This window comes from Calonectris borealis, chromosome 27 (genome assembly GCF_964195595.1).
Source record: "Calonectris borealis chromosome 27, bCalBor7.hap1.2, whole genome shotgun sequence".
Lineage (NCBI taxonomy): Eukaryota > Metazoa > Chordata > Aves > Procellariiformes > Procellariidae > Calonectris > Calonectris borealis.
In genome coordinates, this window is record NC_134338.1 from 4968431 (window position 1) to 4994190 (window position 25760).

Consider the following 25760-nt stretch of genomic DNA (forward strand, 5'->3'; position numbering starts at 1 on the left):
GGCACCGGCTGGGCAGCCGCTTCCCCGCCCGTCCCGGGAGAGGCTGCTGCCGGATCAGCCCCGAGACCTGCTCGGGGGTGCGCACGTTTCGGCACCCTTTGGCCTCGCCCATGAATGGGGGCACAAACAGCTGCCGGCCCCCTGCCTGCCTCCTGGCAACGGGGTATGGGCAGAGGGGAACCCCACCTGGCCACGCACCCCGGAGCCTCAGTCTTCTCCACACCCTTGGAAAAGCAGAGATGAGACACGGTCTGTGTTGGTTTCTTTATTAATTCATAGTCTGATAGCTGGTGTACAGGGAAATGATCTATACATCAGGGGCTAAGATAGGGAGATCCAAAAGGCTTGTTTCCATAACAATTAAAAAAAGGAAATAAAAGTAATTTTTAAAACTTCTAAAAAGCTTCTAGTGTGCAGATTGCAGCATTCCCTAGGCTCAACGTCGGGTGCAGCCTCCCCCTACCAGCCCTACAAGCAGTCTGAGCGCAAAGCAATGTCACTGCAGGTGCCTGGCACAGTTGCAGCACAGCACATTCCCTAAGGCGTATACAAGGCCAAAGCACAGGACCCACACACAACTCTACAGCGATGCTACGGAATCAGCTGTCGCAGTGGGTCTAGGGAGGTTATTGTACACAGCAAGGGTGATGGATGGTGAGTCTGTGCCTATATGGCTCAACTTTGGGGTGGGGAAGGGGTTGCTTTGCTTTCCAAGGCTAAGCTGGGTCATTTGCTTCGCTGCTAGGCTAGCAGCGAAGAAGCTAGGCTTCTTCCCGACTGCAGGAGAGCCAGGGGCTTTCCCGGCAGATGTGTACCCACTGCGAGACAGGGCTACCCTGCCAGGGCCACCAGCCTGAGGCTGGAGGTAGGCTCTTTCTGCACGTGGCCACAGAGAGCAAACTCAGACCCTGTGAAACAGGTCCATGGCCACCTCCAGGGGAAAGAGCAGGGGCTCCGCACGCCACTATGCTACAGAGACCAGGCCCCCACATTGGTTAGGTAAAGGACAGAGTCGGGGACATGGGACCTACTGCCACTACCTGCATCCGGCCATCCTGGGGTCAAGTATCGCAGCAGATTCAACCTACTGCACACTTCAGAGTTACCTGGGCAGCTCTGTCCATCACTGCTCTCCTGTTAGAGCAGCTGGCCCCAGGGCTGCCCTAGCTCCCAGGGTGACTGCTTGGTCCAGGCTGCTGCAGCAGGGCATTTCACCTGGCCAAAGTGCAGCCACTGGGGGAGCAGCCCCTGGCCAAAGTGCAGCCACTGGGGGAGCAGCCCCCCATGTCTCTGGGGTTGGTCCTGGGACCCCAGCATCCACGGGGTCAACGTGCTCATTTGTGCCCTCACAGGGAGGCCAGGGGACCTTGCGAAGCCCTTGCATGAGGTGCGTAGTGCAGGGCTGCTGGCTCCTGCCAGCTCTGGGCTCATCTCCTGAGCAGATATTGTGCTGAGTAGAGCTAGGCACAACCCCGAGTGTGGCACAAGCATCCCCTGCTCTGTCACACCACCCATTGTCCCTGGGCCCCAAGCACCTCAGCGCAGGCCTACACCCAAGCATCCCAGCTGGAGCCAACACAAACTGGAGTTTGCACCATGGACAGGCCCATGGGACTGTACCTATGGGCCCCTCTCTGCAGGCCAGGAAGAGACCAGGCTCAGCTGGAGGGGCACAGAGCAGGGGCAGTCTGCTGCCCTTTTACTCCTATAGCCTCCCAGCTCCCTTCACCAGAGCTGCTCACGTACTCCAAAGGTTTTGCCTGTCCTGCAGCCTGAAGAGGTATTTGGGAGAGGAGCTGTTAGTGCTTTGTATATACTGCTAGAGTGTCCCTAGGGGTTTGCATAGTATTTATTGGTTCATATACACAAGGCTGATTGCTGTACAGTTTACACTTTCAACACAAGCAACGAGCTCAGTGGTCAGCCCAGAGCCCTGCCCTGGTGGGAGACGTTGCATGTGCTGGGGAGAGGAAGGGCAGCCCTGCACCAGCCCCTCTGCCCAGGGCAGTTGTGCTCCCTGCAACCCTCACCTGACACACTCCCTGGCAACTGCTGCCCTCCCCATAACCCAACACTCACTGAGAGGGATGAGAAGTGAGTCCAGCAGAGGCAACACGGGCAACAGGGGGTCGAGCCCCTCTCCTTCCATGGTGAGCAGTGCTGTGCTGCCCCAGCTTCCCTCTTGCAGCTGGAGCACGGGCGTGGGGATGCATTTACACACGCAAATGCATGAGGGTGGAGTCTCCTTCCCTCTTGTTTTCTGCCAGTCCAGTTCTTGCCTCCCAGAGGAGCTGAGAGGATGCCCCTGGTGCATGCTGCTGTCTCTGGGCTCCTGGCAGCAGCGCGGCAGGGACGGAGGCCCCTCCGTCAGTTTTAAGTACTGTAGCTCATGCGTCTTGCAGTCAGTCAGTCATGCGAATAGGACGGTAAGTATGTCTCATACAGAAATCATGCCATTAGCCTATAGAAACATGTACAGCCAGCCCTGCTCCCCTCCATTCTCTGCTTTCCTCTCCTCTCTTCTCAGGTATGTGTCAGAACGTGTGTGGAGTTCAGTGGTTTGGTGTTGAGGTGAGATCCTGGAGAGACACAGAGCGAGACAGGTGGGGTTACCAGGCATTCATGGTGGCACAGCCAGGAGAAAGGGTGGGGGCAGCTAGGTATGTGGCAGTCCCAGTCCCCTCCACAGCCTGTGCTTGTCCCACACGCACCCATCCTGCCCAGCTACCACAAGACAAGTTTTGGGGGGTGTCAGAGAGACAGTGACAGAGCACCAATAAGTGCCCTGCCTGGAACCAGCAGCAATGGCATAGATGGTATTGGTGGTGCTGTCCCAGCTGCAGAGAGCAGCCACAAGCAGGAGCTGAGCTGTGCCAAAGGCAATGTGGCACTGGGAAAGAGCTGGGAGGGCTGCTGTAGGCTCTGGGATAGAGGAGGCCAGCCCTAAGCCTCTAGCCTCAGCTAGGGTGACTGACTGCACCTCACTCTCACAGCAGTGGGTAAGACCTCATACATTCCTAATGCACACCCTGGGCCACTTTTGCATGCTACGGAAAACAGCAAGAGCAAAGCAGCAGGAGCACTGCCCCAGAGAGAGGCAGACCCAGGGACTGTCTGGGGAGTAGGGCAGGCAGTAGGTGTGGGGACACGGTCTGCATGAACATATGACCACAAGCACAAGCCTCTTGACTGTCATGCGCTCACAGAGAGCCCACTAACACAGTGGAGAGAGTAGGGAGAGAGAGGACAGACAGACACAGCCGTGCATGTACAGCAGAGGCCAGACGACCGACCACCCCTGCTTGGCAGCCTCCTCCCTGGCTCAGGCAGCGCCTGGCAGCTGGGGAGCATGTGTGCAGCACCTTCCCCCAAGTGCTGCACTGCCAGCCCAGCAGCGAGCGTGCAGAGAACAACGATGCAGCTGGGTCCAAGTGTGCTGTGCCAAGGACCCTGCCTTGAGCCTGGTCTAGTCCCACCCAAGGGGTGGCAGGGGGAGCAGGGAATGCACAAGACTCAAGGGATGATCCAGAGCTCACACTGGGGATCAATGGAAGAAATGTCCTGGGCCAAAGACAGGCCCCCTGCCCTCAACGGCTACAAGCATCATGTTCCTGCACCCTGCCACTCCTGAATCCCTGCTGCCCTGATGTCCACCAGCAGCACCATGCCATGGCCTGCAACCCCTTCCCTGGCCCAGGAGCTTCAGCAGACCTCACTGCCGCCCTCTCGTGCCACGATGCGTGGCTGCCAGTGACAGCCGCTTGCATCTCCCAGCAGGAGTGCTGCGAGCAGAGGCAGCAGGCCATGGCCCAGCAGAACTGTGACATCCCTCTTCTGGCTCACGGCTCTGCCGGTGCCTGGCTGCACCCCGTGGGAAGGGAAGGCAGGGGCACCAGCCTCCAAGGGCTGGTCTTGTCTGCCACAAGGCTGCACAGTTAATGCTCGTGGATGAAGGGGACAGCTCTGCTCAAACTCCATGCAAATGCTATCCTCTCCCTGGAGCGGTTTTGGACAAAGACCATCCCTCTGCTGTAGCCCAGCACAACCAGGATTAACAACCCTGTGGCCCTGTTACTGGGGAGCACTACCCTGAGTACCCAAGATGCTGTGACCGCAGTAGCAGCCCCTCTGCTGAGCGCAGAGGCTGACCCAGTACCAGCAGGGCTGGAGGATCGCTGCAGAGCGGGGCACCCCATGCCCATTGCACCCAGGCCCTGGGCCCAGGAGCGCATTAGCAGCAGGGGCACACCGCTGCCCACCCTCAGCATTTTGCTGCAGTACAGCAACCCCTCTCTGCAGGCCGAGAGCTGGGCACAGCCCTGTTACCGTTTCCCCAGGAGGATGTGCATGATCAGCAGCTAAGTGCAGGCAGCAGCATGGGGAGCTGGGATAGAAGGAAGAGCAAAGATGGGGTTACCTCAAAAGAGGCCATTTGAGGGGTCACTGCTTCCCCCTTTTCAGGCTGGCTCGTTTCACTATCTGAGCCCCCATCCTGCCCCCAGAGACCTCCGGTTTCGGGACACGCACTCGCACCTCCTCCTGAGGAAGCCGCAGGGGCGGGAAGCAGGACATCACCCAGGTGAACAGACAGACATACAGAAGAGGACAGGAGAAGGAGAGGGAAAGGCAGAGTCAGTTGGCAGAAGACACTGTGCAAGAAGACTGGTGCAGTGGGCAGGAGCTGCCCCTGGAAGCCTTAGAGGGGAAACAGGAGAGGAGAGCAGGGCAGAAGAAAGGATAGAGGGTGGCGGAGCCCCAGAGCCAGTGAGTCCTGCAGCGGTATTGCTGGCCCCGGGCAGGGTGCCTGCAAGGCAGGGCTATAAGCCACACTGTACCTTGGTCCCCAGACCGTCCCGGTGCAGGATGGAGTATTTCATGAAGTGATCATCCTCAGCTTCCAGGGCTTGGGGATCCTGCAGGGAACCCTCCAGAATCAGGTCCTCCTGCTCCTGCCTGTCATCTGTGTCACCAGGGCCCAGCTGACGCACTACCTTCCGGATGACCTGTGGAGACCCGCACAGCCACGCATGACAGCTAGCCCCCAGGCACCATGCCTCCCTCCTCACCCAGTCTGGCCCTGAACTGCACGTGGCGTGCAGCCTCTGTCCCATGCACAGGGTCTGGCCGGAGAAGTTCCGTGACCGTAACCGAAGACAGTGGGACGCGGGTGCCCTGCATGGGCCCCTGGGCTGCAGGGAGGAGCAGGGCAGCCGGGCAGAGGGGAGAGGAGAAAGGCTGCGGCATGCCCTTGTCCACACCGTGCCCTTGATCACTCACCTTCTTGGTGATGATATTGCCTTGATCATCTGTGAACTGCTCCTCAGTCACCTGCTCTCCAGGGAGATGAAGGACTTCGTTCCCCTGCAATGACAGGAGGGACATCAGGACATTTCAGGGGGGGGAGGGGAGCCCCTTTGCAGGCAGAACAGTACACGTGACATGCACCCCACAGCCTCTGTCTCCCACCCTGCCCCATCCATTCACTGCTCTCCTCTGCATCTGCCCTGGGGCTGGTCTCTCAGCTCCCTGCTCATTACCTTCACAAGGACACGCCGACGGACAACCCTGGTGGAGAGAGCCTCCTCGTCATCCGCCAGCCCCTGGCTCTCCCCGAGCTCCTTGTCCAGCTCGCGGTGGGCATGTTTGAGCAGGAAGCGGACAGAGCCCCTGACGATGTGCATGACATTCTGGCAGCTCACCAGGAAGAAGGCCAGCAGCACCAGGGCGATCAGCAACTGGGCCAGGAAAGCCCACATCCTGCCTCAGCGCGCGCAGCTGCACGCGTGCCCCACGGGTCTGAGTCTGCCGCTCAGTGCCTGGCCATGCTATCCGGCTGGGGCGGGCAAAGCCCCCAGGGCAGGAGCAGCCCTCCAGGTCTGCAGCCTGCCCAGCGTGGTGCCCTGGCTCTGTGGGAGGACCGCTGTAATCCTAGCTGCCGCAGCTCAGCTGGCTGTGGGCGGCGAGAAGGGAGAGGGCAGGTGGGGCGTCCTTTGCGCTCACAGCTTCTGTCAAAGTCATGGGGCCAGGACTGCGACAGCACCACCTGTCCCCAGCCAGGCAGTAACCAGGACAGCCCTGTCCCCCTTCTCTGTCAGGTCGCCAACAACCTGTCTTTCTGGCTGTGGTGGGAAGGCAGCGTGCAGTCCTCCGTCACAGGACAAATGAAGCTCCAGGCAGGAGCCAGGAGTTCAGGGTGTGACTGGAATTGCACGTGACTCAGGAGACATGCACTGCAGAGCTGAGCAACCATCTCCGAGCATGGTCGTGCTGCCAGGATGGCTGTGCGTGCTCTGGCCGGGGAAAGGTGCTTGCCCTCACCTTGTACCTGCCACTCCATGTGGCTGTGGCAAGATGACCACCACCCAGTCTGGCCCCCAGACTAGCTCTATTTCTGGCTCCAGCAGGCTGTTGGGCCAGTGGCCAGGGCAGATACTCAATAAGGAAGCAGGCAGGGAGGCTGGCTGGGTTATAAATGGAGAGCAAGAGCTCAGGTATCAAGCACAGCAGGCTATTCTGGGCTGAGAGGCACCCCCAGGGGCAGGGGGCAGGAAGCGTGCCAGGAGACTTGTGCCTCCGCTAGCACCCATTCTGCCCGGCTGGTCTCGCGGCAGGCTTAGGAAAGGGCTGTCCATAGGGTCTCTACCTCCTGTGGGGCTGGGTCCCCCTGCTCTTACCCTCACCTGCCCAAAAAAGCAGCTGTCTGCCTCCTCCTGCCAGCCGCCTGTGAGGTGCTGGGGCTGCCAGTCGCTGTCCTCTGTGGAGCTGACCCGCATCAGCTCCACAGCCGGCACCAGGACCTGCTCTTGCTCCTGGCCCTGTGCCCCAGAGGCCGTGGTGTGCTTCGGAAGCAGCCTTCGGGTGACCCCCTCCTGCCAGGAGCCCGCTGTCAGGTCCTGTAGGCAGGAGATAAAGGAGCCTTCTGCATTCCAGTCCCTCAGCCTGGGCACCGGAGAGGGACAGGGACAGGGAGAGAGAGACAGAGAGAGAGAGGCAGTCAGCTTTGCCATGGAGTGCTGCACCCTGAGCACCAGCCTACCTCCGGCAGGCATGCTGGTGCAGCCTGCACCCCGCCAGGCGCTGGGCTCCCCGGCTCACGGCACTGCCGGGCGCCCAGCACAAGCAGCACAAAATGCAGATGCACAAAGGGCACAGGCCTCCTCCCTGCCACGCTCCCTGCCCACCCCACAGCCTCATGGCCTGGCTGTGAGGGTCTAAGACAATGCTGTGGAGCATCACTGGACTCTGCCAGGGACCTCACAGGACTGGTGCCACTGGGAACACGGGAGGACGCAGCCCAGGCTGAGATGGCTCTGGTAAGCACAACCTACATGCAGGGCCTGGCTGTCTGCCTGGGATCCCTCCCAGGTGCTCTGCAAGGAGCCCCCCACAGCATCTCCAGAGGGGTGCAAGGCACTCGGCCCAAGCCACTGCTCTGTCTGCCGGGGATGCCCAGGCTCCAGAGCTGGAGACCAGCAGAGAAGCAAGCAAAGCTGGGAGATTATTGCAGCTGGCCCAGCACAGGGCAATAGCTGGCAAAGCAGTTCTGCTCCCCGCCCACAGCCATCCCGGCGCCCCAGGCTGCAGTACCTGTCTGTGCTCTTCTCCACGATGTGGCTAATGGTAGGTGATGCCGTGATCCTGGCTTGCACCTTCTGCTGAACTGAAACAAAAGAGACTTCACTCTCCGGGTCCTGCTCCCCAGTCCCTGGCTGGCGATCACCGGCTTGCATCTTCGCCTCTGGTCTCTGCCCTTCCTCCTGCTCTAGAAGGTCAATCAGGCCATTCATGGCATCTGAGTCCACTGTGTCATCCTCAACCAGGTCCATAGAGCCCATGTGGTCTGGGCCGTGCACGTCTGCGAGAAGCTGCCCCGGGAACCGGCCTTCGCTTGTGGCGTCTGAGTCCTCGGCCTTGCTGCACTCCAGAGAGGAGTCCTCAGCAGTCACCAGCGAGGGGGTGAGCCCTGAGGACCACACCTGCATGTCGGACATCTCCATCAGGGCGTCCTGCTCGGTGGCAGCCATGGGGATAGCATCCATGATGGCCACCTCATTCCAGTACTGGTCGGCACGCAGTGGGGATGGCAGCGTGTAATGCAGGGAGGCAGGGGACAGCAGCTCGTCCTGCAGCGAAGCGTAACCTATATGGGCAGACAGAGGCAACATCTCCAGCAGCCGTCTCATGCACGCACAAGCACAGTGGGGTGAGAAGGGAAACAGCCTCCGGGAGGGTGCCTGCCCCAAGGATAGCAAAGGTCATGCCACAGACCCCAGTGGCTGGCCTGAGCAGGGTTGTGCTCACAGCAGCTGCTGCCTTTGCATGGTCCCTCCAAGTGCTGCCATGCCTCCCTTCGAGTCCTGGGGCTGGTTCAGGCAGGCCCTGGGGCTGCCCGCTCCCTGCAGGGAGGACTGGCCTGGGGTCCACACGCTGCCCGATCCACAACTGCGGGACACAGTGCCCTCTTTGCTACCCTGCTCCATCAGCCCCCAGGTCCCTGCCCACAACCCCCATCCAGCATTAGCTGGCTGACAGTCAGCCTGAAGTTCAGGTGGCCAAGTCTGGCAGGCACTGACTCCTAAAGTCAACCCCTCTCCACAGCCCAGAAGAGCAGGCTGGAAGTAGTACCATGAGCAGGGAAGGATGGCCCTGGTACATGTCATGCAACCCCAAGGCCCTGTGGGATGGAGCCAGGGCCCTACAATCCCGTTGGTGCCTCCAGGACTACAAGCAGTTGTCATGTCCTCATCACCCAGGGCCACATGCACAGCCCAGGCACACGGATACGGACTACAGCCAAGCCAGGCACCCCCACCTACACAGATGGCTTTGCTCAGCCTTTTTCAGCTCTGAGCCACTAGCCCCTTTTCCACCCCCGGAAATCAGTGGCAAACCCATTCTGCTCCCCAGGCAGCCAGGCATTGCTAGCCACAGCTGAGGCATCTGGGACAGCTGGGACCCCCAGCACAGAAAAGGCACCTCTCCCCTGCGGCTGGCTGGCCGGGGGAAAGCAGTGCAGGACCAGCGAGGGAAGGAGCACAGGGCAGTGCAGGAGAAGGTCTGGGGTGGCCGCCTGCAAGCACGACAGCCATGAGAGGGGCAGTCCCTGGTGACAAGCAGTCGCTGGAGCAGGACACGGCTCCCGGAGGGCTCAGCTGAGGTGGTGACAGTGGAGACAGGCAGTGGAGGAAGATGATAGAAGGAGAGGCCAGGATGAGCTCAGAGGAGAGAGGTGACAAGAAGTGACACACAGGAGTGCCCGCACCTGACGGCGCTATGTGGCATGTTTGAGAGAGCAGAACAAGGGAAGAGACAGAGAGGGAGAGAGCGATGAGCCAGTGCTGCATGGGCAGCACCACAGTGCAGGGCTGCAGCAGCACAAAGCCCTGTCCCTGCCTGGTGCACTGGCTCCCCAATGGCACATACTGCAGCTGACCCCGGCTGTGTCCCCGCACCCAGGCACTCTCTGCCTGGGACCCAGCCCGGGCGCACTACCACAGCCAGACAGCCAGGACTCTGAACTCCCTGGCCATTGCTCAGCTCACACAGCCAGAGGTACCTCTCACTGGCATGTCGGGATAAGGAACGTGTGTCCACCCCACCTGGAGAGCTTCTGAGAAGGCAGTATGGCAGGGCCAACCCTGGTCAGGCAAGATATCAGCCCCGATCTGTCTGCATGGACTCTGCCCCCAGGGCCCTCCTGCAGTCGCTGCCAGAAGCCAGGACTCACCATTCATCTGGGATGGCGAGAGGGAGTAGTCTCTGTCCATGTAGCGCCAGCTGCCCTTCAGGCTGCGGCTCTGCCGGCCAGAGCCCTCCAGCGTGTTGACAATCTCGCTGCGGTCGATGTTCCTCAGCGCCGTGTACAGACTCTCCACTGCAGGGGGAAGCCAGTGTCAGCAAACTGGTCACTGGGGGAACACAGCCACACCCCAGACACCCTCCAGGCGGGCAGGTGTGCACGAACCAGCAGTGTAAAGCCAGCCAGTGACCTCTGAGCATGCATGTGCTGCTCTGCGCAGCCGGCCCTCTACCTCCACGCCTGTAACAGGGCACTGCAGATACTCACTCTTGACACTCTTGCCCTCGCGGCTGACCCAGAGGTTGAGTAAGGCTATGCTCTGCTCTAGCAGGGAGTTGGGGTTCTCCACACGTATCCTGTTGATGTCGTCCACCCCAAACTGCAGCTCGCGTGCCAGCTCTGGGGGAGACACCACATCTCAGCACCACACCGTCCGGCGCCCACCGCCAGCTCCCAAGCCAAAAAGGCTAGGAATGTTGTGAAGGGCTCAGCCAGACCCAGCACAGAATCCCCCATGTCACATACAACTGAACATGGCAGAACATGCAGGAGCAGGAGTTGGGACAGGGCAGAGGTTGAAGCCCCTCTGCCCAGGCTGGCTGTGACCAGCGTAGCAGTGTCTCATGCTAAGGAGAAGCATGGGTACTGCCGTTGGGTGTGTGGCTGCAACGACAGTGCTGAGCCTCCACGAACAGCAGCAATACGTACGACTTAGAACAAAACCCTAGCCTGTTATCTGTGCACATGCGTGTGAATGCAGGCACAGATGCAAGAAAGTTCATTTCGGTGCCATAGTATGCTCACAGTTTAGCAGAAGTTCTGGGAGGCAAGGCCAGCCTGCCAGAGGAGCTAATACAGACTGCATGCATACCAACTGCATTAGGACCCAGCTCCCTGGACAGCGTAAAGCATATTCACTCCACCCTGCAGCGTGTTTCCAGCCCTCCTAAGTGTCAGCTTTCTGAGGAGTGTTGTGCGTCCTCAGAGCTGTCAGATGTGGACTCACCAGCCCAGCTGAGGCCCAGCTGTTCTGCTATGTCGACCATCTTCTGGTCTGCCTTGTCTGTGCTGCTCAGAGAGCCTGGAGGAGAAGAGGAAGTTACACCTTTAGCTGTGCAGGACCCTGCACTGGGGTGGGGAGGGGAAAGGGGTGCTGGCTCTGGGGGTCTCGCAGACCCATAGGTATGGCACTGCCCTGCAGGCAGGACTAAGGAAACCCTCAGGGAAAGGGAAGCTGCCACGAGCGCGAGTACGACAGGGTCAGCCCAAGCCTTTCTATTGGGCTTGGGCATCCCAAGCGCAGGTGGTGAGTGGGCTTGAACGGTCCCAGCAGGCTGTATACCGAAACTTGTCTCGCTTAGGATGCTGTATCGCTCCCGCAGAGACAACGGGGTCAGTGTCCTTCTCCGCTCCTCACTGCCGCTTCCCTGTGAGAGTGGGGACAAACCAAGGGGTCACCAGCTTGAAAAGAGGGGTGCCTGCCCTGGCACCACTGGTTCTCCCACAGCCCCAGAGTGGCATGGCATGGCCACATGGAGCATCTGAGAAAGAAAAGCTGACAGCGAGCGCTGTCTCCTGCACTGGGGGAGGGATGGGCCCCCGCCGCCCCTGCCAGAGGTGCCGGAGACCCGGCACTGACCTTGGTGCAGGGTGGTATGCTGATGTTCAGGTGGCAGAGCACATGCTGGAGGTCCTCATATTTCATGGCCTTGCGCAAGAAAGACAGGGAGCCACTGGCTTCCCGGCTGCTGTCCCGAACCTGAGCACCGAAAGCCCGGTTAGGTGGCCTGGCACAGCGCAGGTGCAGGGGCCCCAGCTGCAGCCCAGCCCTGAACCCTGCCATTACCTTGATGGGGACTGCGAGACGATTCTCCCGGAAGGACTGGAAGAGGAAAGTGCGAGGCTGAGTGGCCTTCTTGACAGGCACCAGGTTCCCTGAGAGTTCAACGTGCAAAGGCATCCCCTCTACCACCTGGCAGGGAGCAGAAAACAGGCTCAGACCCTGTGCAGAGCTGCTTCTCCTGCCCCTGGACAGGGCGGGTAACCCCGACTCTCCTCCCCCGCCAGGGCCAGACCCCTCCACTGGCATCAGTCTCCCCTCACTTGGACAGCCCTCTCCCTGCTGCCCCCCACGCATGCTGCTGGGGACAAACCTCAATGTCCCTGCTGCGGGCCACCTCAGTGAAGTTTTCATGCTGCTCTAAAGTCTTGTCAACCTTGTCATCAGTCATGCAGTAGCAGCGCAGCCGGCCTTCCCGTGCATCATTCATTTTGGCAAACACCACGAATTTAGCCATGTAGGGCACGGCCGTCAGCTCCTTGTAGAGCATTGTGGCAAAGTGCATGGCCTCGGCTGTGCGTGGGCAGTCGGCCAGCCAGAACCTGTGGGAGGGCTGGGTTGGGACGCTGCTGGGCAAGTCCCCCAGTGGCACCAGGAGAGCTGCCCCCCCCCAACAGCAAACTGCATCACAGAGGGTGCAAGAGCTCTGGGTACAGGAGCAGCCCCATCTGTGATGGGGACCCACCCAACCACAAAGAATGACCCCTTCCCTCTGTGCACCCAGTTGTTGTGAGTGTTTCCTGATGTGTGCTGAGGCAGCATGGGGGTCTCAAGGCTGGAGGCAACTGCCCTGCACGTGGGAATGGGGCAGCACCCCCATGCCCCAATAAGCACAGGGGTGGGAGGCTCCTCCTGGCACAGGCTGCACCCCCAAGAGGGCCCAAGGAGCAGCAGATGTCCCCAGATGAGCACATGCTCGCCTAGGACTCACCTGGCAGACACATTAGTGGTAAAGTTAGCACACTCATTTTCATAGACCAGCTTTGTGGTGCCTGTTATATCTTCCCACCGGGCTTGGGCTGTCCCTCCTGCAGCAGAAAGCAAGGGTGAGCACGCTGCCTTTCCATAAGCCTGGGGTCTGCATCCCCCAGGCATTTGCTCTCTCCACCGCCATCACCTGTCCTTAGCTCCCAGGAGCTGCATCCCACTGAGGCGGCCCAGCCTGTCCCCACCAGAGAGCATGCTCATCTGCACAGCAGAGGTTGGCAGCCTTACCGATCACACTGCAGAGCAGGCGCAGGCTGGTGGTGTCACCCTCGCCGCTGTCTCGGGGATTGTCCTTCCAGGATGGTGGCAGTGGGATGCGGAGGCCAATGGGGCGGTGGAACTTCCTCCGGCGCGGCTCCACCGTGACGATGGGGCTGAAGGTTGCCTGGTTCCCCAGCAGCTTAGTCACCAGCTCGTCTGGCACAGGCTGCGCCTGCGGGCAGCACAACCACGGGCATCAGAGCCGGTTTCTCCCAGTCTGGGGCACAGCCTGGACCTGCTGCCTACCCCTGCCTGCAGGAGCCCAGCTGGGCCCCGGGCCAGGCTCTATGGGGCTCACCTGTAGGGCCAGCCTCACTCTCTTGGTGACAGCGGTGTCTGGGAAGGTGGCCTGTACCATAGGCACCAGTGTGCTTTTCAAACACCCTCCCTCAGGGCCGATCAGATCGCAGTCCTGGCAAATCCGGGACATGACCACGAAGTAGAGAGGGAAGTCGGTGGTGATGATGCGGCAGACTCTCTTCTTCTCCAGCTCCTCCAGGCTCTCCAGCTCTGCAAGGGCAGCACAGCCATCAATGCTTACACACCAAGCCCGCAGCTGTCACCCACCACCCCCTCCAAGCTGCACTGATCACACCACGCTCAGCCCCATCCCACCACGCAGGCCAGCCACAGCCCTGTCTGTGGGGAGCTGCATGGTGCTGAGCCCCCCCCTTGCCTGGCACACTCACCCTCATCCATGCCATTGAGCAGCTGGTCTATGTAGCTCTCCTCATAGCGGTTGCGATGCTCCTTCCAGACAGAGCCATTCTCGCTGCGCAACACAACCAGCTCGCGGTCTCCACGCCCATACGAGGCAAAGTGTGGGATCTCCACAATGACGGGGCTGTAGACAGCAGAGGAAGGGTGCTTGCACCCATGCGCTGTCACCAGGACAAGCAGGCAGCAGGGTGGCCCTGGGCAGAGCACCTGCCCATGCTGTACAGCCGCCGGAGGAGGAAGGCAGGGCTGCTCGCACCCCTCTCTCTGAGAAACGGGGCTCTGTGCCCGGCGGGACCGTACTGGTCAGGGCTTTTCCTACCACAGCACAGCCACTGTTCTGTTATGCTGGAATGACCCACCCCAGAAACGTGCTGCGCCTGGCCAGAGGCGGGATCTCTCCTGCACCAGACCCCCAGAAGGAGAGATGGACAGAGGTCTTGCCCCAGCTGGAAAAGACGCCAGAGGAGCCCGCATCCGTCCCCAGCCCTGAGCGATGGTCCCTGTGTGGGCAGCCCCATCCGCTCTGTTCCCAGCTGTGCTCACCTGAGGAACTGGGCACCGGCAGGCCCCAGGGCAATGATCCGGCTGGCCAGACCCTCCTCCTCAGCCAGCGGTGGGGGAGCAGGCAGCTTTTGAGGCTTCACCAGGCGGCAGGTGATGCGGGTCGGTGCGGCGCAGGCGCGGGATGGGATGACCACACGCAGTCCATGGTGTCGGCTGCCCCGCATGGAGCCGCCGCGGGCATCCACCATGAAGCTCACCAGGAACCTGGAGTGGGCAGAGGCACGGGCAGGTGGGCATCTTGCAGCCAGCTCACGCGCAGAGCGTGCATGTGCTGCATGGGCTGGGCACTCACCCTGTGTGCACGGGGCTGGCCACCGGGCTGATGTTATCCGAGGTCTCGGTGGCGGGGCTGCTGGGGATCAGGGAGTCCTCGTCGAACTCCTTGGAGGGCTGTGTAAGGCAGGGAAGAGCCCTCATGGGCACAGGGTCCTATTTGGGGGTGCTGAGCCTACCCACTCCTCTACAGTCTCACAACCCTCCCTGGGCAGTCCCGTAGTACCAGGTCCATCCCAACCACCCACCCGTTTCGGCTCTGTGGTGATGGGGGGGCTCCCCCCAGCAGGAAATGCCTGGGGGGGCCACGGCAGGCTGTGTCCCATGCTCACCTCCTGTGGGGACACCAAGGATGCATGCAGCAGGCTGACTTGCTCAGCTTCTGTTTCCACAGGTCCTACCTGCTCAGTCTCCTCCGCTCTGGTCACCACAGTCTCAGGTGGGACGCAGGGGACCTGCAGGACAGCTGGAGACTCCACCCTGGCAGGAGAGGGCAATGACAGCCACTGCAGTGGCAGGCCTGGGCCTCTCAGCCCCTGGCTATCCCCAAGGAGTCCCAGGGCTGCTGGATGAAGGCAAACTCAGCAGCAGACCTATGTCCTGGTGCAGGAATAACACCAGCTAGCTTTGCCTGCTATGCTAGCTGGTGGGGGCTCAGTGATCCATTCCTTGCACAGAGCTGTCCCTGCCCTGCTGGCATCCCAGCCCAGCACCAGGCTGGCCCCATGCCCCGTACCCACTACTTCCCCACCATCCAGTGCCTCTTACGTTTGCTCCAGTGTCATTGTGGTCACAAACTCCAGCATCTCCCCCTTGCCTTCCTGGTCCCTGGGATCAGGTGTCCTGGGCTTTGGTGCAATTAGCTCCTCCTCTGAAACCGAGAGCTGGCTCAGCATGCAGAAAGGCAGAAGGACAAGGGAGCACAGATGTCCAGCCCTTGCCCCATCCCTCTTCAGGGCTGGAGCCAGGGCCCACTTCTGCTCCCACTGCTGGCCACACACACTCGTCCCCTGGGTCTCAGTCAGCCACGGCGCGGTTTTGCCCCCTGTCAGATGGGGTCTGCTGGGAGGGGCAAGGCCCGCGCTGCGGGTCAGTGGGACAGGAGCTGTGGTAGCTGCCAGGAGCCTCGGCTGCTAGCCGATGCCTCTCCCACAGCACCAAGCACAGAGCAGAGCCTGCCAGGATACCCTGCCATTGGATGCTAGGGACAGGAGTGTAGGCAGGGCTGGGGATGTGGGAAGGGTGCCCTAACACTGCCGAGTGCATCCGCGCACCCCCCTTGGAGGCACAAGCCCAGCCAGCACTGCCTGCTGGCCCAATTAACACCTGCTAAGGAGTTCACCAGGGTTCGGCTCTCACCAATGCCCTATGGGAGGGAGTCCAGCACCTCCCAAAGCAGGGAGAGAGCCCCAGTGATGGGGAGGGGACTGTAGCAGCACGGACCCTCGAGCACTCAGGTTCATCCCTGCCCTGGCCAGGACGGCACGGGGTGGTTGTGGAGGGGCACTGGAATTTGTCACAGAACCAGGCTCTTCCGCCTACTGGGGACAGGGCCTGGGGCCGACAGGGAGCCAGGGCTCCCCCCACGCAGGGGGATGGCCCCATTCATGCAGTCACACCATAGCAAGCAGCACGGACACAGATGGGCAGGGCGCAATGGCAGGGCCTGCGCTGGATAGCACCAGCCCAGCAGCAAGGCTCAGCAGATGGATGTGGCATGTGGATGGTTAGTGGCCATGGGGTGAAATGGGCCATTGAGCTGGGGCAGGGGGACACATTTCATACCCATTACTGTGACATGAGCAGTGCCTGCAAAGTAAGAAGAGGCAAAGGTGAGGTCTTGGTGGGAGGGAGCAGGAGAGGACCAGCTGCAGCTGAGCTGGGAGCTGGTACCAGCCCACGGAGCAGGGGATGGTGAGGGGCTCTGCATGCCCAAAGGCTCTCTGCACACTGTCCGTGGGGCATGGGACCATGGAGAGGTCCAGGCATATCCCTCCTGCATAGCACAGGGAAGCACCCGAGCCAGGACGTGCAACCCCAGGAGTCTGCTGGGCTCCCCTCAGCGGAGGGGAGTGGCAGAGCCACTTGCTGGCCACACAGCTCCCCCACACTGGCCGTCAGGAACACCAGTGCCCGTCCCCAGGGGATGCTGCCTGCCACACTGGCCCAGCCGGCAGATCTCTGGGATGGTGCGACCCAGCTCCGGCCCCTCACCTTCATCCTCTGACACGTCCAGAATCTCATCTACGGTCTCCGGGAAGCTCATGCGGTGCTTGTCACCGACTGACTGCGGGAGCAGAGCAGAGTCAGAGGAGGCCAGCCCTTCACTGCGCAGCCACCTGCAGCCCCCTCCTCACGCCCGGGCTGGGCACCCAGCTGTCAGCGCTGGCCCTGCCCAGCTGCGCTCAGCGGACCTTTGCCTGGCTGCTCCCAGCCCCAACCCTCCTCCACAGGGTCCTGGTCCCAGTCCCCAGGGGCTCACCGGGATGTCGGTTTCCTCTGTGACAATCTTGAGCACGTCTGTGACGGAAATGTAGCCAAGCCGCTTTGCGATGGCCAGGGGAGTGGTGCCATTCTGCGCGAGGAGGAAGGACTGGGTCAGCAGCAGCCACAGGGAAGCCCGGGCAGGCGCCCGAGCTTGCCACGGGGCAAGGAGGTGCACGCGAGTGCTGTACTCACTGTGCTGATCTCATTGGGAGAGGCACCATGCTTCAGCAGCAGTGTCACAACGTCCGTGTGGCCCTGCTGCGCCGCTTGGTGCAGAGGGGTGTAGCCCAGCTGCAGGGGAGGACAAAGGCCATCAGTTTGGGGAGTCTGCTGCCCCAGAAATGCCCCCAGGCCTCACACTGTGCTTCATGCCTGGAGCACGAGGGTGACTCCCTCCTTTCCAGGGTAAGCAAAGGGCTCTGCAGAACCCAGCACTTGCCCAGGGCTGTAGCTAGATTACAGCAGCTTCCAGCCATGGAGACAGGAGGGCTTGGAGCAATGTGGGGGGGAGAAGTGGAAGCAGGGAGGGAGGCTAAGCCTTCCCCATCAACCTGCATGCTGTTGCCTTGGAGCAGAAGGGTCCTTGGAGCACAGGACATCTCTGTACCTTAGTCTTGGCATTGACATCAGCCTGGTGCTGCAGCAAAAACTTCACCAGCTTGATGTTCCCATAGTGGCTGGCCACATGCAGCGGGGTATAGCCCATCTGAAAGATGAGATCAGGTCTCAGCCTGCCCTCAATGGCGTTTCCCGCCCTTCTGGCTTGGGTATGCTCATCCCATGGGCAAGCCCCCATGGATGAAGGATGGGGCACGTGTGCGGGTGCTGCCCGAGAGCCCAGGACCAGGGCAGAGGGCACACTGCAGACCACACCACATTGTGTCAAGGGGTACAGGCATGAGCTGTGGGAGCAGGCAAGAATCATCCCTCCAGGGAGGTGGGGGGGAAGAGAAAGAAGAGTCCCCAAGACACAGACAAGATGGTAAGGATGCCTGCGAGAAGGGAGACTTTTGCACAAAGAAAAAGAAAAGCAACGCTCTTCCTGGAGCAGGCAGGTAGTTCCCCCACATGTTTTTCACCACAGCCATGGTCAATGCACTACTTTACCCTGGTCGTTGCATCCACTGTGACGCCGTGTTTCACCAGAACATCAGCAACCAGCACATGCCCCTCTTGGGCCACGAGATGGAGAGGAGTCAGGCCACTCTGCAAACAGAGGAGGTCTCAGCACAGTGGCAATGCCATCACTGCAGCTCTATCAGCAGAGACTCTAAGTCAGGTTGCCAACCTGGCAAATTGACTGACACTGTCCTGTTGGCCAGCACACTGCTGCCCGAATGCAGGGAGGCTCTGGGGCCTGGACTACCACCCTGTCTGCTACTGCCTGCCAGGGTGTTCGCCTCCAGCCTGGCAGGACACGCCGGGAGAACTTACCTTGTTGCCTAGGTCGCCGTTGGCTTGTTTGGAGAAAAGCAGAGCCACCATGTCTGCATGCCCCTCCTGGGAAGCCAGGTGTAGGGGGGTGACTCCCTGCACAGACTCTGCATTTGCAGAAGCCCCGTACTGCAGCAAGCTGCTGGCCACCTCCGTCTGGTTTTGCTTGGCAGCAATGTGCAGGGGAGTGTACCCATTCTGCAGGGAGAGAGGCTCATTGCAGCGCTCAGCCTCTGCTGAGCAGACCAGCAGGGACAGAAGGTGCCACCTTGCCTCTCCAGGCCAGGTCTGCCCTTCCTAGTCACCTACAGAGCTCAGGGATGCAGGCTCACACGAGAACCATCTCCCTGAGAGCAACTAGCCCTGACGCTGAGGCCAAATCCCACTCTTCCAGCCAAGTCAGCACAGGGGTTTCAGAGACCACCTGCTTCAGGTTTGACTGGCATTGGCTGTCCTGGAGTTTTCCACACATGAATTTCTACAGCAGTATTCAGTCACCTGCAGCTGTGAGATGCCAGGGCAGACAGACACCTCCTAGAACATGTCTGGCTGAGGTGTGGAGCAAAACTCACAATATGCAGGATTAGTATTCAGGCAGAGACTGCACGGCCTTGAGCACTGCCTTTGCTGCCACGCTGCACGAGCAAAGCAGCTGGCAGACACCCGCTGCCCAGGGTGACGCGCAGGCTGTCAGTGACGCAGACCAACAGGGGATTGGCGCCGGTACCGGCTGCTCCCGATGCCTGCCCAGCAAGTCTGCTGGCAGCCTGCGCAGGGGGAGAGGGGAGTGCCAGATGGGGAGGGCCGGCACCAGCAGCCGCTTCTCTGTTCTGAGGATGCAGCTTCTGCAAACAATGTGGAAACCGAGGCTGCTAGTCTGCTCTCTGGGGAGATGTTCCCCATGCTCAGGCAGAGCAGGGCGACTCTCACAAGCTCGTGGGTATTCTGACTCACTGCTTCATAGCTGCATGCAAACATTCATGTGTGGTTTCCCAAACTGCCAGACCACAGCGCTGCTCCGCAGGGCTTGCCACGGAAACATGTCCCCAAGCAACAGCTACAACGCTGCCAGCAGGGACTATCCCTGACATAGCCTGCCTCCAGGAACAGGACAACTGCCCAGAATCCCTGCCTGCCCCACGTGCTGGTGCAAGGGACAGGCAGGCATGAGCAGCAAGCATGGAGAGTGGCTGGTGGTGATCGGTCCCTTGTACACTCCGTAAGTGTCAGGGTTGAGGGGCAATGCTGGCCCCAGGCTGGCATGCATCGGACACACAACACATCCCCGGGGACACCCAGTCCAGCCTTACCCAGGCTGAGCTGTGCGGGGAGCTCCCCTTGGGAAGCAGCAGCTTGACAATCTCCAGGTTGTTGTGGTGCACAGCCACGTGCAGCGGGGTCAGGCCGTTCTGGGGAGGGGGAGAGGGCACAGACAGGTGAGACAGAGCCTCTCCCCATACCACACCACTCCTCCCACTGCCACAGGAGCAGCACTCACCTTCCCTGCGGCATTGGGGTGAGCGTCACGTGCTAGCAGCAGCTCTGCCACATCCACCTTCCCGTACTTGGCTGCAACGTGGAGAGGGGTAAATCCTTTCTGAGGAGAAAGGCAGCCCATCACAGGGTGTACAGGGATGAGGAGGAGAGCACTGGCGCATGCTGCAGCACAGGAGGAGGCTGTCCTTCCTGTGACAGGGACACTGTGCCACCAGCCTGCCCAGCCAGGCCATGCCTTCAGCGGCAGTGGCCACAGCAGCCTACCTTGGTCATGCAGGTCTGTGAGGCGCCCTTCTCCAGCAGGGCCAGGGCCGTGTCCACATGCCCCTCTCTGGCAGTGATGTGCAGGGGTGTGTGCCCTGCTGTTGTGGCCAGGTTGGGGTTGGCATTGTTCTCCAGCAGGAGTTTGACCATGCCAGTGTGGCCGATGCGTGCAGCACAGTGCAGAGGAGTCTGGTCATCCTGTAAGGGAGGCAGAGAAGCTGTTTTGGCAGACCTGGACCAGTTCCTTGCTTGCCATGCCATGCGGGGCCCCAGCCCTGCTCCTGCTGTTGCACAGGCCCTGGCAGGCTGGGCTCTGGGCAGGCGCGAGCGAAGAAACGAGCACTGGCTGTTCCCAGAGCTGGACTATCACACGGGTTCTCTGTACCTACCTTGGCCTTGGCATTGGCTTTGGCTTTGTTCTGCAGCAGATACTTTGCCACATCCATGTGCCCAGCTCTGGCTGCCATGTGTAGGGGCGTCTCCACTTTCTGCACCAAGGACAGGATAAAGTGGTGAGGCCGTAGGAGGGGATATGCCTTCCTGCAGTTGTTCCTCCCGTCTGAGCACAGGAGAGCAGTGCCCACAACCTTTTCTGGGCCCTACCGGTTCCTCCTGCCAGCACAAAGCAGGGGGGCACCAGGGATTGCTCAGGAGAGCAGGGAGAGCAGGGCTTGGGCAATCCCCACCTCCTGCTGGACCCCACCATGCTGGAGCCCCAGCCCCAGTCAGGGTGGGACTCACCACATTGGACACATTAGGAGAGGCTCCACGCTGCAGCAGGGTCTTGACGATGGGCAGGTGCCCCATGAAGGCGGCCACATGCAGGGGGGTCAGGCCGGACTGTGGAGAGAAAGGGGCCAGGGGCCAAGATGGGGGCTGACGGCCTTGCCAACATCTCTTCCTGCCCCCTCCTTCCCCTCCCCAGGGCACACTCCAGCACAGAGGCAAACTCTGGGTCCCCAGCCTGGCCCCAGCAGCCTGGCAGGTGAGCTGAGGGGAACACGGAGAGCTGCTGCCTCCCCTGCAGTCCCCCTGTAGGGAGCAGACTGTGGGGAGATGCTGCCAAGCTCAACAGGTCCTGAGCTGCAAAGAGCTCTAAGCCACAATGAAGAAGGTGCCTGGAGACCAGCAGAGGCAACAGGGTCATCATCCCCTGCAGCGCTGCCTGCTCTGCACAGGCAGCAGCAGGAGAGCTGGGGCTGGGCTGTAGCCCACCTACCTCCGTGACGGCATCAATGGAGGCACCTGTCTTCAGCAGCAGCTCCATCACCCGGATGTGGTTCTTCTTGCAGGCGATATGGAGGGGTGTGAAGCCATTCTGCAGATGAACAGATGGACAGTCATTTGTGAGAACACTCTCCCTCTCCCCCACCCCAGCCCTGCCTGCCCCTCCTCACTCACCAGGGCTCGGGAGTTGGGCTTGGCCCCCTTCTCCACCAGCAGCTTGGCCACCCGGTGATGCCCGCAGTGCGCAGCCACATGCAGCGGCGTTAGGTGATCCAGGGTGATGTCGTCAATCTCGGCGCTGTACTGCAGCAGCAGGCGCACGCAGTCCAGGTGGTCGCCCTGCGCTGCCATGTGGATCGGCGACAAGCCATTCTGCAACCGCGGAGCGGGGCCTCAAGGCTGGGCCAGGAGCGGGACCAGGTATCCCACACAGCCCATGCCTCGCTCTCCTGGTCACAGGATGTTCCCCAGCTACCAGAGAGGAGCCCTGAAATCCCTCAGAGGAGCAATGCTGAGCAGAAGGCAGGGCCTGAAGAGCTGCGGCCATGGGGCAGGCTGTCTGCAGGCCATCCCCTTCTCAGAGCTGGGCCCTTTCAAGCATGCAGCCCTGAGGCAAAGGGCTCCAGCTAGGGCCAAGGAGGAGGTCAGGAAGCTCCTTGCCCCTTGGCAGGCCAAAAAATCAGCCCCAGCCCAGCCATGGGTGGCATTCAGCAACTGTGCACAGCTTGTTAACCCCCTGTGCTGCCCTGGGACTTGGCACCAAGCACAACCCCGCAGAGTCCCATGGGTACCTTGGTTTTGGCTTGAATGGGAGCCCCGTGGTCCAGCAGGATCTCTGCAATTCGCACATGTCCATTGCGAGCTGCACAGTGGAGAGGGGTCAGCTCATCCTGTGGAGAGAGAAGAGTTCAAGGGCTCAGCACGGGCAAGGAAGGGCAGGGCTCCCCTCAGGCAGGAGAGTACCAGGAACTTTGGACTTGTTGCAAAATAAGGCAAAACTGAGCCTGCCCTCAGCCCCCAGGGCACACCCATTGTAGCCATGCAGCCTCCTCTCACCTCTACATGCACTAGCGAAAAACCTGGTCCACCCCCTTAGTGCACAAGGGACCTTCCCTCACACACCCAGAAAATGTTCACAGGGTATGCACTGGGCAGTGCAGCACGGCAGTGCTCCCTGGACACAAGGAGCTTGGGGAGGGAGACGGCCCGTTTACTGGCTGGTGATTCAGAAGCGGTCTCACCTTGGTCCTTGTCTCTATCTGGGCCCCACGATCCAGCAGCAGCCGTACCATGATGATGTTGCCCCGGCGAGAGGCTATGTGCAGGGGAGTAATCCCGTTCTGACAGAAGGAACAGCAGTCTGTTAGAGGGAGCAACCCCTTCTCTTTTCCCGGCGGGGCTGTAAGGAGGCATAGGGCTAACAAAGGACAGAGGGCAGCGGAGACCTAAATCCCTGCCCAGGGACGGTGCAGGGGAACAGCTTGTTTCACAGGGCTGGGAGAGAGGGTGAGCACTTGCTCCTGTCTGCAGGTAAAGGCTGTGGACAGAAACTGCACAGAGCTCGCAGGAAAGCGCCAGCTCACAGATTTGGCTGCACCCGTGGGACTGGAAGAGGCACGCCAACTGCAGGGGCTATAAGCTCTGCCCTGCAGCGACAACACCAGCTTTCCCTCAGCCTGGACACAAAGTCCCAAGAGCTTCCAAGGATGCATGGCTGCATCCGGCTGAGGGGAGACATAGTAGAAAAGGCCCATGCTGGTTATTAATGGCAACTCCCCAGATACGCATCAGTGTGTGCTACCTTCTGCATGGTGCCACCTCACCAGCGTACCCTGGCAGCTGCTGCTGCACCTATATGGAAAGGAGGCACAGCATCCTCCTCTGGTGCTGAAGCAACACTAGTCCCAGCAGCCTTCCCACTTTGCACTCACCTGGGGTGTGAAGTTGACACTGGCTCCACGGTTCAGCAGTAACTGGGCGACACTGAGATTCTCATAGTGGGCTGCAATGTGCAAGGGGGTAAATCCAGTCTAGGGGAAAGAAGGAGAGATCAGCCCAGCCAGACACATGCTCTCTGCTGAAAGGATGGATAAATACAGCATACCAAGCTGCTGTTCTCCCTGGGGATGTGGGAAAGCTCCCAGAGACAGGATGGGAAAGTCACACACCTTGGAGAGGACATCAGCATTGGGGTCATTCTGCAACAGCACGGCAGCTGTGCGAGTGTCATCGTTGCGGGCTGCAATGTGAAGGGCAGGCAGGCGGACCTTACCCTTTGTCCCATAGTTAATAAGGTGAGCAACCACGTTCTCATGCCCTTGCTGCAGAGCCACAGCTAGTGGCGTGAAGCCGTCCTGCCAAAGAGAGGCAGGTGAAAGGGGGAGAGCCAAGGAGCCATGGCAGCACCTGGCACATCCAACAGCATCCCCAACAAGCAGGACCCTAGGGTCCTCCCCAAGGATCTCACCTCTGTGGCTACATTCTGGTTGGCTCCATTTTCCAGCAAGAACTTGACAACTTCAAGGTGGTTTTCCTGTGCTGCCATGTAGAGGGGTGTGAAGCCTTTCTGCAAACACAGGGCCATGCACATGAACACAAGTCTTCCTCAAGTTTCTCAAGCTCCTTGCAGACCTACACCCCATCAACACGCACATCCCCAGCTCATTGAACTGGGGCAAAAGCTTACACAGTGTGGATGGGAAAAAGGAAAAAACTGGCAACGGTGCAGCAGTCACAGAGAACTGGAGCGCAAGGCTCCCCATATCCAGAAAGAACCAGGGGATGCTTCACAACAACAGTCAACTCAGGAGATACTGCCTTCCACTCACTGCCACTACTCTCCCTTGTTTCAGGGACGTTTTTCCCATCAGGCAAAAGCTGAAGAGCTTGCAGCCCCACCAGGCCCAAGAAAGACAGAAGGAAGGAGGCACAGTGTGCAGAGCTGCAGGGTTGCTGGAGACCTCATTGCTGTGCCAGGGAGGTATCGGCCATGAGTCCTCCCAGGATGAGTTCAGCATGCTTGTGTGTGCTGCCAGGGACTCCCTCAGCAGACAGACATGCTGGTCTCCCCACACCCTCAAGACTCCCTCCCCACCATTCGCACACTCATCTTCTCTCAGGAGTCTGGCAGAGCATTCCTGGCCCCTGAACAGGACTGGAGAAAAACTGTAAAGGGCTGCTGAAGTGCCCATGCTGGGCATAGTTCCCACCATATGGACCACGAGGTGCTTTTCCCACCCCAGCCCAGGTCACTCTACCTGTGACTGCACATTGACGTTGGCCCCGTAGTTCACCAGTTCCCGGACCACGTCCTGTTGTCCAGCCAGGGCAGCAATGTGCAGGGCTGTGTTTCCCTTCTGAAAGACACCACAGGGCAGTGCTCAGGGGCTAGTGCAGCCCAGAACGCCGGAGAATGATGGGCCTGACATATGCTAACACACATGCAAACAGAGCAGCTGGCCAGGGGAAGCCTGTGGGGCCATGAAGGCCTTGCTCCATGCCCCACCCCTGCTATAGACCAGGCAGCTACCCTTCACATTTGCTGGCCAGGGAAGAGAATGATTTCATCCCTCCCATGAAGTTACTGGCAGCAAAAGCTATATGCATTGTCAGGCTCTGTGTATCTCCAGCACCAAGAGATGAGGAGGGGAGGGAGAATGGGGGAGCTAAGCTGGCAGTCTTCAGGCAAAACTGCAGTGTGCACCCTGGTAGCCAAGGCATCCCAGCAGAGCTAAGGGATGATAAGCAGGCTGGAAAATGCAGACACAGGCTCTTCTGACTTGTGCCTTTGGGTGGTGTGGCAGAATGCCAGACTCTGCTCCGTGCCCTGAGCCCTGCCAGAGCACTGGGAAGGTGGCAAGCCAGAACCCCTCCTGCTCTCACAGCCCTTCAGATGGTGCTGGAGGCTGTTCATTTGTCAGTTCTGCTTGCTTGTGCCGTTGTCTCGCTTGTCGCCGAGCAAGAACCACACCCCGCTGTGGTGATGCAAGGAGAGAATAATATGTTATTTACGGAGCACCAGAGCTCTCCAGGCTTGCGACAATGGCACGAAGGCCATCTCAGTTGCAGCACAAAGGGGCTGCCCTGGGGCGAAGGCTGACTTGAGCTGACAGCCAGTGCTGGGAGGAGATGTGAGTAAAGACAGCACTAGGCACATGTTGGGGCTTCTGTTACTCCCCTCCTGAGCTCACAGTGGCCCCCATGGCCCCCATGGGGAGAGGCATGGGTAGAGAGGAACCTCCCACCCACCTGGAGGTGCCCAGCACGGGTTCAACTGTGCTGAAATCAGAGCCTGGTGCCCATGCCCCAGCCCAGCAGCACTGCCACCAGCACAGCCTTTCCAGGGGCTCAAAGCAAACAGCGTGATTCACTGCTCAGCTACTGCTGGTGTGTCTGGCAGCAATGGCA

The 25760-nt window shown here is 60.2% G+C and overlaps 1 protein-coding gene across 13 annotated transcripts in view; it reads right to left on the reverse strand.

Annotated features, from left to right (window-relative positions):
* Window positions 1-250: 250 nt before the first annotated feature.
* Window positions 251-25760, reverse strand: part of ANK1 (ankyrin 1) — a 69473-nt gene continuing 43963 nt past the window's right edge. For 4 of the 13 annotated variants that reach the window (XM_075174908.1, XM_075174910.1, XM_075174914.1 and 1 more), the window contains 40 exons: window positions 24611-24709; window positions 23821-23919; window positions 23522-23707; window positions 23285-23383; window positions 22595-22693; window positions 22145-22243; window positions 21528-21725; window positions 21346-21444; window positions 20868-20966; window positions 20516-20614; window positions 20127-20324; window positions 19864-19962; window positions 19676-19774; window positions 18366-18563; window positions 18039-18137; window positions 17539-17637; window positions 17124-17222; window positions 16927-17019; window positions 16659-16731; window positions 16230-16253; window positions 15213-15315; window positions 14777-14924; window positions 14464-14561; window positions 14151-14375; window positions 13577-13731; window positions 13186-13397; window positions 12855-13059; window positions 12571-12667; window positions 11953-12181; window positions 11646-11771; window positions 11439-11558; window positions 11142-11226; window positions 10806-10880; window positions 10067-10198; window positions 9728-9874; window positions 7588-8140; window positions 6681-6939; window positions 5278-5361; window positions 4836-5003; window positions 251-2579 (listed from right to left, as the gene is read on the reverse strand). In XM_075174908.1, coding sequence (XP_075031009.1) covers window positions 2553-2579; window positions 4836-5003; window positions 5278-5361; window positions 6681-6939; window positions 7588-8140; window positions 9728-9874; window positions 10067-10198; window positions 10806-10880; window positions 11142-11226; window positions 11439-11558; window positions 11646-11771; window positions 11953-12181; window positions 12571-12667; window positions 12855-13059; window positions 13186-13397; window positions 13577-13731; window positions 14151-14375; window positions 14464-14561; window positions 14777-14924; window positions 15213-15315; window positions 16230-16253; window positions 16659-16731; window positions 16927-17019; window positions 17124-17222; window positions 17539-17637; window positions 18039-18137; window positions 18366-18563; window positions 19676-19774; window positions 19864-19962; window positions 20127-20324; window positions 20516-20614; window positions 20868-20966; window positions 21346-21444; window positions 21528-21725; window positions 22145-22243; window positions 22595-22693; window positions 23285-23383; window positions 23522-23707; window positions 23821-23919; window positions 24611-24709 — 5505 coding nt within the window. In that variant the 3' untranslated portion in view covers window positions 251-2552. The other 9 variants (XM_075174909.1, XM_075174915.1, XR_012677478.1 and 6 more) reach the window with 8 other exon arrangements.